This window comes from Lissotriton vulgaris, chromosome 7, assembly GCF_964263255.1.
Source record: "Lissotriton vulgaris chromosome 7, aLisVul1.2, whole genome shotgun sequence".
NCBI lineage: Eukaryota > Metazoa > Chordata > Amphibia > Caudata > Salamandridae > Lissotriton > Lissotriton vulgaris.
This window is the reverse complement of record NC_141695.1, coordinates 1432394614-1432407681: the sequence shown is the minus strand read 5'-3', so window position 1 is coordinate 1432407681 and position 13068 is coordinate 1432394614. Positions and strand designations below refer to the sequence as shown.

General features: G+C 45.3%; 1 protein-coding gene across 3 annotated transcripts in view; it reads right to left on the bottom strand.

The window, feature by feature from the left end:
• SRC (SRC proto-oncogene, non-receptor tyrosine kinase) overlaps positions 1-13068 on the bottom strand; it is a 257634-nt gene that overhangs the window by 65719 nt on the left and 178847 nt on the right. For all 3 annotated transcript variants that reach the window (XR_015297608.1, XM_086932231.1, XM_086932230.1), the window contains exon 3: positions 2206-2452. Coding sequence is in view for 2 of the 3 variants with exons in the window: in XM_086932231.1 (XP_086788357.1) it covers positions 2206-2449 (244 nt within the window). In the remaining variant the exon portion in view is untranslated. The remainder of the gene's footprint in view (positions 1-2205; positions 2453-13068) is intronic.

The window sequence follows — 13068 nt, the reverse complement described above, 5'->3', positions numbered from 1 at the left end:
GTCCCAGCGCGACCTGGACAAAGGGAAAGGGGTGTAACCACCCCCTTCCTGGGTCCCACCCATAGGAGGGGACCTAGCTGGTAATCCAGCCCCCTAGATTGGTATAAGAATGGGAGCAGTGCCAACGCACTCAGATTATCCTGATGAAACATAAGAAACGAAACTCTGGACCCTTTGACATCCTACTCGACATAGAAGACTGAAGAATCTCCCTTGTGGTCAAGGAGTGACCACCCTGTGCAAACAGGCACCATCCAGCACCTCGACGTTTGCTTTGTTGCAGTTCCCGCCGGAACTCGAGCGACAGAGATCGACAAGACCAAGCGAGCCTGCCTTCTAACAGCCCGATCCACAGTCCCTGCAGAGCGGAGACCCGTGGAGGCGACTGGAAGCGTGGGGCCCGCCATCTTGGAAGAACCACGATATGCTGACCGTGCAGCCCATGAGTGACCCTCGAAGCTGTAGATCGGGGTTTGAGAAGCCCCAGCCCTGAGCCACTCTTGCACCGAAGCTCATCCCTCTACACTCACCGAGTGCTGCGTGGGGCCCTTCTGCCTCTTTTGGCTCAACGTGTTGGCCCGGTCACTTGCCCGTTGGCTTGTGGCCCCTCTGCCAACAAACTACGAAATCTAACTTGTGATTCCGGTTGCTCCAGACTTGCACCCGCTCCTCTGAAAAGGAGCACCCGCTCTGATCCTCCCGGTCCGAGTGAGAAGCAATCTTCCAGTCCTGCGTGGATTGCTCTTGCCAAGTGTTGTTTGCTCCAATCTTGAAGCCGCCACCGCCGACAGCGAGAGCCTTCGTGGGACAGCTCGTGACCCACTCCTGGACATCGCAGATGCCCTAGATCCCACGTGGCAGCGGAGAGAAGCTCCTCAACAACCACCTGATTGCGCCCGACATTGCCTGGTTCCGTCCTGGTTCCACCCTGGTCACTGCTGAGTGACCCAGACTCTGTCCCCTCTGCTTTCAGGTACTCTACAACTCCGATCCACCCTTGGATCACACCGGACACTTCTCCTTCACGACGCCTGCAGCATCTTCAGCTCCAAGCACCATCAACCAGCGTGGCAAAACCCGACAGTAATTCGCACCTGTGCACCCGCTTCCTGTGGGTGAGGTAACTCATCAACGCCGGTGTTCCCACACTGGTACACACCTCTAGTGTATGTGTCTAAAGTTTCATCCTGCTAGGTTAAGCGGAAGTCTCCTTAAACTATAACTTTATAACTTTTACGCACCATTGACTTTGCATTGGTGCGTGCGTGTGCTTTAAGCGCTGCACCCGAATCCCGCGGGCTTTTCCCCCGACTTCAGCATTGCTAGTCCCGACTGCTCCCAGCGATTCCCTAGGCCTAACCACTGTTCGATTGGTATCTCTTATACCACTTTTTTAATGTATGGTTTGCGTGGCTCCCCGTCCTCATCCATAATTGTGCAACTTTCATATGTTTAACTGTGCTTTTGTTTTAACGCTTGTGCCTCTGCACTCATAAAGAGTACAGATGATTATTTTAGAAATAAATACATATACTTTTATATATAACTTGTGTGGTGTCCTATCATTTGATATTACAGGATTGTGATTGGTAAAACAGCTCGCTTAACACGACCTCTTGAGTTTAGCCTTTAAGGCTGCTTAGTCAATGCTACCACTAGGATAGCTTGTCTATAAGGTTGACTTACAACCAGACACCATAAGGGATTGTTTGGACTGATACAAGGTGGTTCCAGAATTGGAGGCATCATATATCAGGCCAACTTCTCACAAGTGGGATCTAATGTTCTCATCTTACTACGTTTTGTTTTTGACACCAATAAAAAGTCATAAATTATGTGATCTACAGTGGATTTGTTATGGAAAGAATGATAAGTAGAGTAGATTACTAGTGGGACGGCCTCTCTCCTTTTAAAAGATGGCCATGTGAACTGCATAGTAAAGTAGCTATCCTGAACTGAGCAGATCCCTAGATGGATCAATAGGAGAAAGTAAAATCTGTGAGAAAGGGTTGCAAGATAAGAATGGTCACCCTTACTTGATCCAATTAATGGCAAAGACAAGATCCATAGCATGCAAACAACAGAACCGGCTAAATAGCAACACCAAAGACAGAAACTATGTATAAAACGCTGAAGGCAAGAACCTTCCTATACCGGTAAGCCTTTGAGCAAACAGAAACCGGAGGTTGAGCCCCAGCCACATACCCGACAAGGGCCCTGTTCTTTGGGGGGATGTAATGGTGTCAGATGAGTGGACGCCTCCGAACAAGCCAAAGTCTGCATTGCCCCCGAAAGCATTGTTGGTGGGTCGGTGGTTATCAAGAGCGTTGGTCTTGCTGGGTGTCTGTGAAGCGGAGTGTGTTGGGAACGGGTGATGCACCCCCTCAGCCATATCCAAACTGCGGCTTCGCTGGTTTGGGTCTTTTGGTTTACTTTTGCTGCTCCCCATGGTCTAGGAAGGGAAAAAAATAAAGGTGAGAATTCTAAATTAACCACTAAACAAATGTTTATAATCAACTCTTGTCTCGAGAGTACCAGCACATTATATAGTAAGGCAAGAAATACCAAAAGCATCGACTTGAGGAACGGTTACCTCTCCTCCCACTAGTTTCAGGATCAAATATATTATTAATGGACCTTACATGTAGATCATCCAAATACAGTGATCAAGTTCAAACTCATTTATTGCAGAACCATCACACAAATACAGTGAGAAAAGTATATTTCTCTCAACAAAAAGGTTGACAAACGTACACATTAAATGGCATGTATTAATTAAATCGGTTTACTAAAATAATCTATAATGTTTACTAGCGTTACGTTTTCATAAAATAGGTTTGACAATTTTTCATCATTGGGCAGATCAATGTCATCATCATGCGTTTATTTGCATTGAGGGCTTTCTCTTTCTCACATATGAGACAAGACCACCAAAGCCAATTGGCCTCACCCATGACACCGAGGCACAGACCTATTGCCTTTGCCAACAGTTTATTTTTGTCCAAGATGGCTGTCCTGCATGCAGGGCACATGGTGGACAATCAAAGGGGACTGGCTGATAAAGTGGACATTGCAGAGTAATTTTTCATTAAAGGGCAGTGGCAGGAAATGGGGCTGGGAGCGGAGCTCATGTAAACATATAAAGGGGAGAAAAAGAGATCCTCGTGCACCGCCATGCATGACCCCAGCAGTGGAAGGATTCGAGTCATCCAATCAAAATACAGAGAAACAAACACAAGAATTGGGTGGAAATCTGTTAAATCTGGAAATGAGAGATGAGAAAACCATCAAATCTTGAGAAAGGTGCAGACAAAAGGCCATTCTGAATCTATAGTGGATAGAGTATGTCTTTTGCCAGCAAAAACACACAGCTGCTTGTAATTGAGGTCTAAAAAGCATAAACTATGTTTTTGGTTTAGGGCCTTTGGGATATAGTTATTTCAGTTGCTTTTATTTTTGTTTTACAGATGCAATCCAATTTTAAAATGTCTGTGGCAATACGAAAGGTCCTGTCTAAACCCATCAGTAGAAACTCCACTCTTAATTATTGCCTTCGACTCTGTTGTAAACTGACACTTCAATTTGTGTGAGGTCTAAACAAAAGTTGACCGCAGAAAGTTTGGCATCTTCAACAAAACTGGCAATGCAAATATTTCTCACTTTGGGACCTGAATGGCTTTGACAATCCCTTTTGGGGACCGGAGGTGTGGGTGAGGAAGGGTAAAGCAGCACACGGGGTAGATAACATGGAGGGGAGGGGAAGAAGCATAAGAGAGAGAAAATAACACAGAGCATGGTGGGCGGAAGTTTGAGAGGTAGAAGCACATAAGAGCTTGCAACTCGAGGGAGAAAGCTACATGAATTGGGGGTGGTTATTTGGTTGGGGAGAGCACATCATGGGTAGAGCTGGAAAACACATGCACTCATGGAGAGTTTAAACAAAAAGAAAAAAGATCATATAGATTCATGGTAATAGATTTCACTGAATGAGCTTTTTAGTGCATGGCTGTTCACCTACAGCTAAATGAAAAAAATCAAAGTCCTATGTCCAGGAACAGACCCCCCCCCCCCACCCCATAATGATTTATTTTGCTTGCCCATTGTGCACCTGCATCAAACCAGAGGAAATATTGATAGATAGATATTACTTATAGTTCCTCATGTATTAAAAAAATCATTGTGTTTTAGCCCATTACTGCTAAAATGTACTATTTTTGTTTTGTGCTGATTGAATTATTTAGATAACATAATTCCTGCCTCTGTGACTAGGGAAATGTCACATCCCGTTATCTCATTAATAATAATGCGTCCATTTCTTAGTCGCTCCAAATCACCAGCACCAACCCAATTCCCTCTTCTTCCATTCTCCATCTACGTTGGACTCAACCCAAAAAGGGCACTTTGTAGTGCTCACTCTCTTACAGTGAACCATATCCTTTAAGGTTTCAATATCTTCAGAGATAATTTTTGAACCTCAACAATCTTCTTGAAACTTACAGTATAACAAATCATTTCCGTGTGCCTAAAATACCCTAACTGTAGCCAACCTGCAGGATTGTCTTCAACAAGGGTCTACGCGCCCTGGGCTAGCTTGCTAGCTGTTGGATTATGTGGATTTCCCAAGAGGGAGTTTGAACTATCAGAAAGAGTGCATTAAGTGATGAGAGTGAAGGGGTTATTTAGAGTTTGGTGCAGTCAGTCAGGACACTCACCAGGCAGTGTCTTAACCCCATTAATAGATCCTGGGAACAGTAGATTTCCAGAACTGAAGGGAATGGTACTCCTGTTGGCATCTTACTAGGTTGAGGTGAGATTCCTCAAGTTGGAGGTGAGAGCATAAAAGGTGGGGGAAATGCTCTAGGGGAAGGCAAATACATAAAAGGTGAAGGAATATCCAACGTGGAAGGTAAACACTAAGGGGGAGGGAATATTTGTTTATTTATTTATAAAGTTTTATATAGCGCGAACTCTATCCCGAAGGATATCGGAGCACTTTACAATTTGAGGCAAAGGTAACCTCTATCTATCTCCCTAGACAGTCAATCACATTGCTACTAAATCCTCCATTCAGATATCGAACCAAACCACATTCACTGGATGATTTAATCAGTGATGCCATCAGCTTAAGTGTAAAATAAATGCCGTAAAGGAGAGGAGATGCCTCGTGTGGACTGTAGTTACATACAATGTGAGAGATTACCTCAGATGGAAAGTAAATTATTAGACAGATTACCCAATATCTCAAGTGGGAGATAAATACATAGGTTAGGCAATCCCTCAAATGGAAGGTAAATACATAAACGAGGAGGTAGACATACAAGGCCAGGAAGGTGGCCATAAAATGTTGGGTGGGAGACATACAATAGGTAAGTAGTATGCATACAAAGGTCAGGTAGATAATGGATACAAAAAAAGTCAGCGAGATATTTGAAAGGGACGCAGAGATGCAAGGAATTGGAGTGACACACCAACCCAGAACAGACCCCCTATGCTCAAACTGCTTAGAAACCAGGAAACTGGTGAGCTTGTGCTTGACAATAAAGCTCATTAAATTACATGAAAGAAATCGGGAGATGCATTGAAAGGAAGGGATGAACATGAATTAAGAGCGAGACACCATGTAGGAGGTGCATGAAATGAAAAGAGTAGATATGTTGGAAAGGGAAGGAGAGATGCAGAAATTTGGAAAGTTAAGCCATAAGGAAGGAGAGAGAGGGGGAGGTGAGGTTAATGGAGGGACAGTGGTCTCAGATAAAAGGAACGTCCTAGAACAAATTGAGTGGGAGGTGCGTCCCCAGAGAGCCCACAGAGTGTAAACAAATGAGTGAAGAGAGATAATCCAGTTGCCTAGTTATGAGTGCTGAAAGTTGGAGGTCTCACAAGGAATTGGACGATCTTAAGAGGGAGAGAGAGCCAAACACAGTGGCAAAGCAAGAGCAGCACTGAAGGCCAAGAAGGGCTTGTGCTGCTACACAAGAAGGCAGGGCAAAGGGGGAGCTCTCACTGGGAAGCAGGAGTCTGGGGGATGAGACAAGAATGATACTGGGGACTCTAGGGAAAACTGGGAGATGAGAGTGCTAGGGAAGAGGACTGCGCGTTAGAAGACTCACACAAAGTTGTTGGGACATTGGAATGAGAGAGGTATCAGACTTAGACCCAGCAAAGACATGCATCAAGGAGAGAAACTGAAGATATATCAAGTCCTCATGGGAGAGGAAGCTAAGAAAAAGAGTGGCCAACAGGGGGTTTCTCCATCCAGTCCAGTCACTGACCAGCACTATTTTTTTACTGCTCACAAAAGATTGAAAAGGTGATGGTACATGTCCTGTGAGGCAGAGGCGTTTTAAGGCACAGACAAATGGGCAATTGAACAGGGTCCCTGTCTTCCACAGGGTGGGGGGTAGGGGTGCAAGAAATGACCACTTATACCATCAGCCCTTGTACTCCTAACCACAGTCACCTGTGTCAGCCATGTTTCTACTCCACTTTCCCTCCCTGGCAGGGAGACATTTGTCAAGGGGACCAGTGAAAGGAGTGTTTGAAATGACCACAACTATCATCAGCCCTTGTACTTCTAACTCCAAACTAAAGGAACTTGTGTGCGCCATCTCTCTACTCAACTTCCCCTCACTGGCAAAAAATAATAGCCCCAAGTGGGCTGGGTGGGCCAGGTGGGAGGAGGACTCTGTACTGACCACAACTACCATCAGGCGTTGTATTCCACACCACAGTTACCTGTGTCAGCCTTGTTTCAACATACGATCCCCTCACTGGTATGGAGCCGTTGGTCAAGCGGGCTGGTAAAATAAAGTGATAGTCCCAAGACTTTCTGTGTCTCTTGTCTTCTCTTTCGCTAACTCTCCTCCGACTCTTTCTCTATCTATTTCTGCTTGCCTTTAACTCTGCCTCTGTCTATCCGGGACACCACTGGATTCAAGCTAGCCTGGCTGATGAAGGGTGATGCCGGTCCTAGGATGCTGGTTTCTGGTACAGGGTGACCTGGCTTGGCAGTTCAGGCTGGACTGTTCCCACGAGTAACAGGGTCAAGATTGATTTGCATATGGCTGGGTCCAAACTGGGATGGTGTGGTGAGCAAAAGAATGATGGATTAAACCCAGATCTTGTGACTGGGGGTGAATGTTTGCATTGTCCAGCATTCAGTCAATCAATTGTTTCTTTTGCATATCCTGGACTGACTTCCCTTCTACCTACCTCTCTTTCTGTCCCTCACTTGTCTCCTGCTCCATTATCTCGCTCTCTCTACATTGCTCACACTCTTCACTACTCTGTACTTCACCTCCTCCCTGTAACACGCTCTCCCCTCCAGCTGTCTTCCATGCCTCTCCTCTTTCTAACTTCCACACCTTTCTCCATTTCAGGACTCTCTACTTCAGTGCTGTTCTTTTACATCTCTCTATCCCTTAAAAATCAATAAATCCCCGCCTTTCTGTTTACCACTCCTGCAGCTCTTTACCTCAATTTTCTTAAACTCATCCCTCATGTGGGCTTAATTTAGCTGGAAATGAGCAATGCGTTTTTCCAAATAGGGGGGCCCAAAATATACCTAGCTCAGGCCACAACAATCCTTATAATGGCATGGGTCTAAGGAGGTTTCAACTGGTGGGGAACAAAAATACAGAACAACTGGCAACCCGCAGTACGTGCACAAAGGCAGTGGGACGGGAGCCACACCTGGAACGGTTGGGCACCTTAGTGGATTAGCCTCAGCGAACAGACACAAAGCAATGATAACGGTCTCCTTAAGGGGCACGAGCATACATGGCAACATTTTAGAAGAGAAAAGTGAGAGATTTAAAAAACGATCAGGAGATCATATTTCTCACATTGACTTCTATTGAAGGAGAGGCATTTTCATAGGGGAGACAGACAAAATAAAGCCATTTTTGGCTTAAAAATCTAGGGTCTCCCTCTAAATCTGGTCTGTTGGCATGTATGCACTAGAAACAAGAGGAAAGCACAAGGAGATGATGGACAGAGTACTGAAACTTTTCAGACACTCACCCCCAGTCACTATTAGATTTGGGTTGAATCCATTATCGTCTTTAGCTCACTTCGCCGCCCCAGTTCAGACCCAGCCATATGCAACTCAGTCTTGCCCCTGTTCCTTATGGAAACAGTCTAGCCCGAACTGCCAAGTCAGGTCTTCCCTGGACCGGAAACATGCATCCTGGTACCGGTTTCGGGACATCACCCCTCATCAGTCAGGCTAGCTTGAATCCAGTGGCGAAGTGAGCAAGGGACCCACATCTGGGCATACCCTGCCAACTTAGGGCGAACAAAGTAAACACAAAGAGATGATGGACAGAGTGCTGAAACTTTTCAGACCCTCACCCCCAGAAACAAGAGGCTACAGCGAAAAATACTAATGAATAAGCATCACAGAACAATAAAGTGTCTGCGGATGTCACAACATTTTCAGTGGCATTGCTTTAAATGGACATGTACTCACGGGTACCGAGTACCGGAACTTCCGTTTTTTTTTCATTGTGAGTAATGGAATTTCTCCAGGATGAAGGAGAGTACTGGTACCCACTAATGCATGTCAGGTTTTAGACAAAATGGTCATGTCAGCAGGCACGGCATTTCTACTCAACAGTAAAAGCTTTCATTACCACTTTTCAGTGAGGAGAAGCTGCATTAGACGTGACGTCTCCTTGGACGTTGAGGTGCAGCAGGAAGCAAAGGAATCTCTTCAATGGAAGTCATTTGCAATGGCTTTCCCTGACATTTCCAGCCAGGTACAGCGAGGAGCACTGAAAAGGGCCGTCTAAGACCCTGCACTCCCGCCCCAATCAGATTGAGTACCAAGCTAGCATGGCCATCACCAGGAAGCCAGCACCGGATCTGCAGCAGAGACTCCTTCCATCCCATCCAGACAGGACTCAGTGAGCTAGGGCCTGATTACTGCTGCAAATCGAAGAGGGTTGCAACTTTTTACAGAAAAAAATAATGGATATTTAATAATCTAAGATCCTGCAAAGGCCCAGGCATAATGCTTAAACAGAACTCTATTTAAATTCATCTGTGCTCAATTTGAACTTGTATTTTCTGTCTTTTTATTTTATAAGCTAGACTAGCAGCCCGTCCCGACCTTGTCCAGGAGCAAATCAGGCTTCCCCGACCCCCGCCTGCCCCGACATTGGCCATCAGCCCGGGCCCCCGTCCGCCCTGTCCCCCGGCTGCCCCGACCCCTGCCTGCCCTGACATTGTCCTCCAGAGGCTTACCTCACACAATTATGCCAGAGGCCCAGTGTTGCAGTGGTGGCCAGCAGCAGCGCCTGAGGTACTGGGGAGCTTTCTGGGTAAGTGGGGCTCTGGCGCTCTGTTTGCAGGGAGGCGAGGATGAGCAGAGGTTGCAGGGATAAGAGTAGGAGTTCACAGAGTATGGAGCGGCCGGCAGGAGTCGGGAGCTTGAGCACAATTATGGCAGAGGGTCCCCCGCCTGCCCTGACATTGTCCCCCGGAGCCTTTTTGTTGTAACTCCCCGTCCTCCGCGTGCCCCGACCACCCCGACATTGTCCCCCGGAGCCTTACCTCAGCCGCCGCTCCTCAGTTCAGTGCTTCTCGCCGCTCCGCCGGTCCGCTGCTGCTCACCGCCTGTGTGCCGCTCGTCAGTGCTCCTCCCCCGCGCCATGTCCGCCGCTCAGCTGCCGCTCCTCAGTTCAGTGCTCCTCGCCGCTCCGCCGGTCTGCTGCTGCTCACCGCCTGTGTGCCGCTAGTCAGTGCTCCTCCCCCGCACCATGTCCGCCGCTCCTCCTCACGTTCCTCGCGCTCCTGGATGACGTCAGCACGCAGGTCGCGGACGGCGCTACTTTGAGGGGACTACTTTTTTTTAAATGTAAATTTTTCAAATATAACGTATTTTTTAAATTTATATAGCCTATGTCCATCTGCACACCCTGAGGATTCCAACGATGTATCGGGTGTGCGGATTGGCGCTGTGGTTCCAGAGTTTACCCGCCTCATAGCCTCAAAGTTCTTCCTTTATAATAGTAGTATAGATATAGGTAATACAATTCTAAAACACACTTTTGCTTTCTTCTTTTATTTGCTGCTTTAAATACTGGCTTTGAACAGCGGCAGCTTCTCCATTTGAGCGGAGGAGCGTCACCCCACAAGCTCCAGAGCTGAAAAATAAAATGATAAAGCTATTATATTACAATTTTATTTTTCAGCAACCTGTCCTGAACTAAGCCGGACAGGGCCAGTGCTGCAGAGTGTCAGCAGCAGGGAGCTGTATGCTTTAAAATACGCATGTCTCTTTGACCAGCCATCTTGGGATGGCTAGCCAGACATGCGCATTTTAAAGTTATCTAACCTAGCTGTGTTAGAGAAAGCGAAGGCCTCTAGTGCTCTTAGGAGCACCGAGAGAACCTGCTCTATCCAATCTTGGCGCTATTCTCAGGCTGTGAGAGCAGCGCCAGGATTAGGAAGTGCAGTTTCCTGTGTCTGGAGCTTCCAGAAGACATTCAAGGGAGGAGGGCGTCACGCTGCAAGTTAAGGTAAGTCAATATATTTATTTATTTATTTTGAGCCCCATCACCCTTGATACAAGCCAGCCGCCTGTGGCTTTGAGTGATTTTTTTACATTTTTTGTACTGGCAGGGAGATTGGCAATGCCAGTACAAAAGGGTACATAGCAACCCTAATATATGCAGCTCTGAGCCTTCCGGCACACATTCCTAAACATCAGGTGAGGCCAGAGATTCGAGCTCATTTGAATAGGGTCCAATAGTGGGCCCTATATTATTGTTCCCTAGAGATGACTGCCACTTAGTAGGAGGGTCAGACTTTGACCCAAACTGGAGGTGGAGGATGGGATAAAGAGGGAAAATTAGGGCCATAGGGATGGAAACAATTGATTTGAGTCTTGAATAGCGCATACTGTGAACAGGGTCGCCTCCAAGTTTCGGGTGAGTCAAGTGCATGCATTAGTGTTCATGACGAGGCAAATTTAATAGTTTTTTTTTGTTACGGAGTTTTATATAGAGCAAACTTGACCCGTATCAGAGCGCCTTACATAGCACACGTTAAGGTACATGAGGACACATTCATTTTTTTAGGCAAGGGGAGATTAAGTGATTTGCCCAGAATCACAGAATTTTCAGCATCATTGCCGAGACTCGAACCCGGTTCTCCAGATTAGAGGTCGACCGCCCTAGCCGTTAGGCCAACTCCTCTTTGGACTGGAGTGTGAGATTCTCATTGTGCCTGCCAGTAGGTCCATAAAGGTGTTCAGCCAACATGCACATCCAATCCTTGGCCTCTCAGCAGACTGTACAGAACGATAGCTCAATATGTGCCCATTTTAATTATGATTCTGTAGATATTTAAAGGAGGTGTGCAGCTGATGAAATATTGACAAAAGGAAAAGGAAATGCTGGAAAAAGTGAACGTGGATCAGAAGTGTGGAATTCCTAAAGCCTGATACCCAGGACATTATTTGGGGTCAAGGAAAAACTGTTTTCATGTTTATTTTGCCCTGAGACAAGTAGGCCCATCCACAGCAGCACAAATCTGTTGCTGCTAGTTCACAGTACCACATTATGAATCAGTGAAGGGCATTGTCTGGAGTTAAGGTATATTTGTGTCCATATGTTAATGTTGTTCAAACTAGTATTTACGGTTCATTAATGCAAAGCCTTTACTATTAGGGTGAGCGCTCTAAGGAAGTGTTGTAAGCTCGGACTGCACTACTGAGGTATGGGTTCAGTATAAAAATGTGTACACACGTTGCAAAGTGTAACAATTTGAGGTTATGTATAATGCCCGCAGAATGCTCTCCAATTAGAAGCAAATATTTGTAGAAGTTAGAAAGCAAGATTGATGATTCTTTGTTTTCAGAATAACTAGGGGGAAAAAAACTTTTTGCTAAACTACTGTGAAATTTTAGTTACCATTTCTTGGAATCATTAGTTATCAAAATGTGTTAATGCGTGCCAGTTTTTCTAAAGAATATTCATAATGGAAAATCAATGTAACCAGTTTAAACACGATTATGGGAAACCTGAATATAAACAAGCATTGGCAAAGCCAATAGTTCTGCCACTGTTGGCCTGCTTTTTAATTTTGTTAATATGTATCCTGTTTTGACATCGTTTTTGTAAAACTTTATTTTTTTGGGTCGCTGCCGGGCCCTCACCATTATAACAAACCTTGGTAAAAAGCAAAAATATTTTTGGTTCTCAAAAAGCACACATTGCCACAGTAGTCCCTGGCACTGAACAAAACTGATGTGTGTGCTGACTTGCTCCTTGTGAAAAAACAGAATGCTGTCACTCTGAGTGAAGTCAGCTGATATATAGAGAGAGATAGAATGTTATTAAAAACAAAAGGTCTTGGTTAACGCCAGACCTAATTAGAGGTCCGATTGTTAAAGATGATCACAAAAGTACACCAAATGGTAGATATCCTGGCATTAGTGCAGACTTATGGCTTTCAAGAATTTATAATAATTTACAAAAGATAGGAAACAGTACTCCTAAAAAAAATATTGGTTAACTGCATTTTAGCTTAAGCAAATATGCATGTGTAGATGTGCTCATTCGAAAATCTGATGAGTGTTTACAAGTTCACTTTTCTTCCAACCCCTTTTTTCTCAACCTCGGAAGAAATTGTACTTCTGCTCTTGTCAGGAGATTTCCAACCTTTATCAGTATGGAAAAATATTAGAGAAGAGCTGGGGAAAAACCCTACAAAATGCAAATTAGTAGGTTTGCAGACTCAAAAGGGCATTCCAACCCTGAAACTTTTGGTTGCCGCTACTTCGTCTCAGTATGTAGCTCTATGGAATTGTGGCAAATTAAGGGAATTGCGAGTATTCAATCCCTACTTTATTATGAGCCCAGGCATAATCTGAGAGGCTATTATCTGAGCTCTTATATAAAGAGTTTGTTGCCACAATTTCTCGATGTACTACGTGGCACCAAAAGGGACAGGTTGATTTGTTTACAGGATAATTAGATTTATGAAGCAAATTGTCCCATGGAAAAGTAGATATTTTAGAGTTCCACACCCCTGCGGACATGTTTGTGGGTGTGAGAGGGC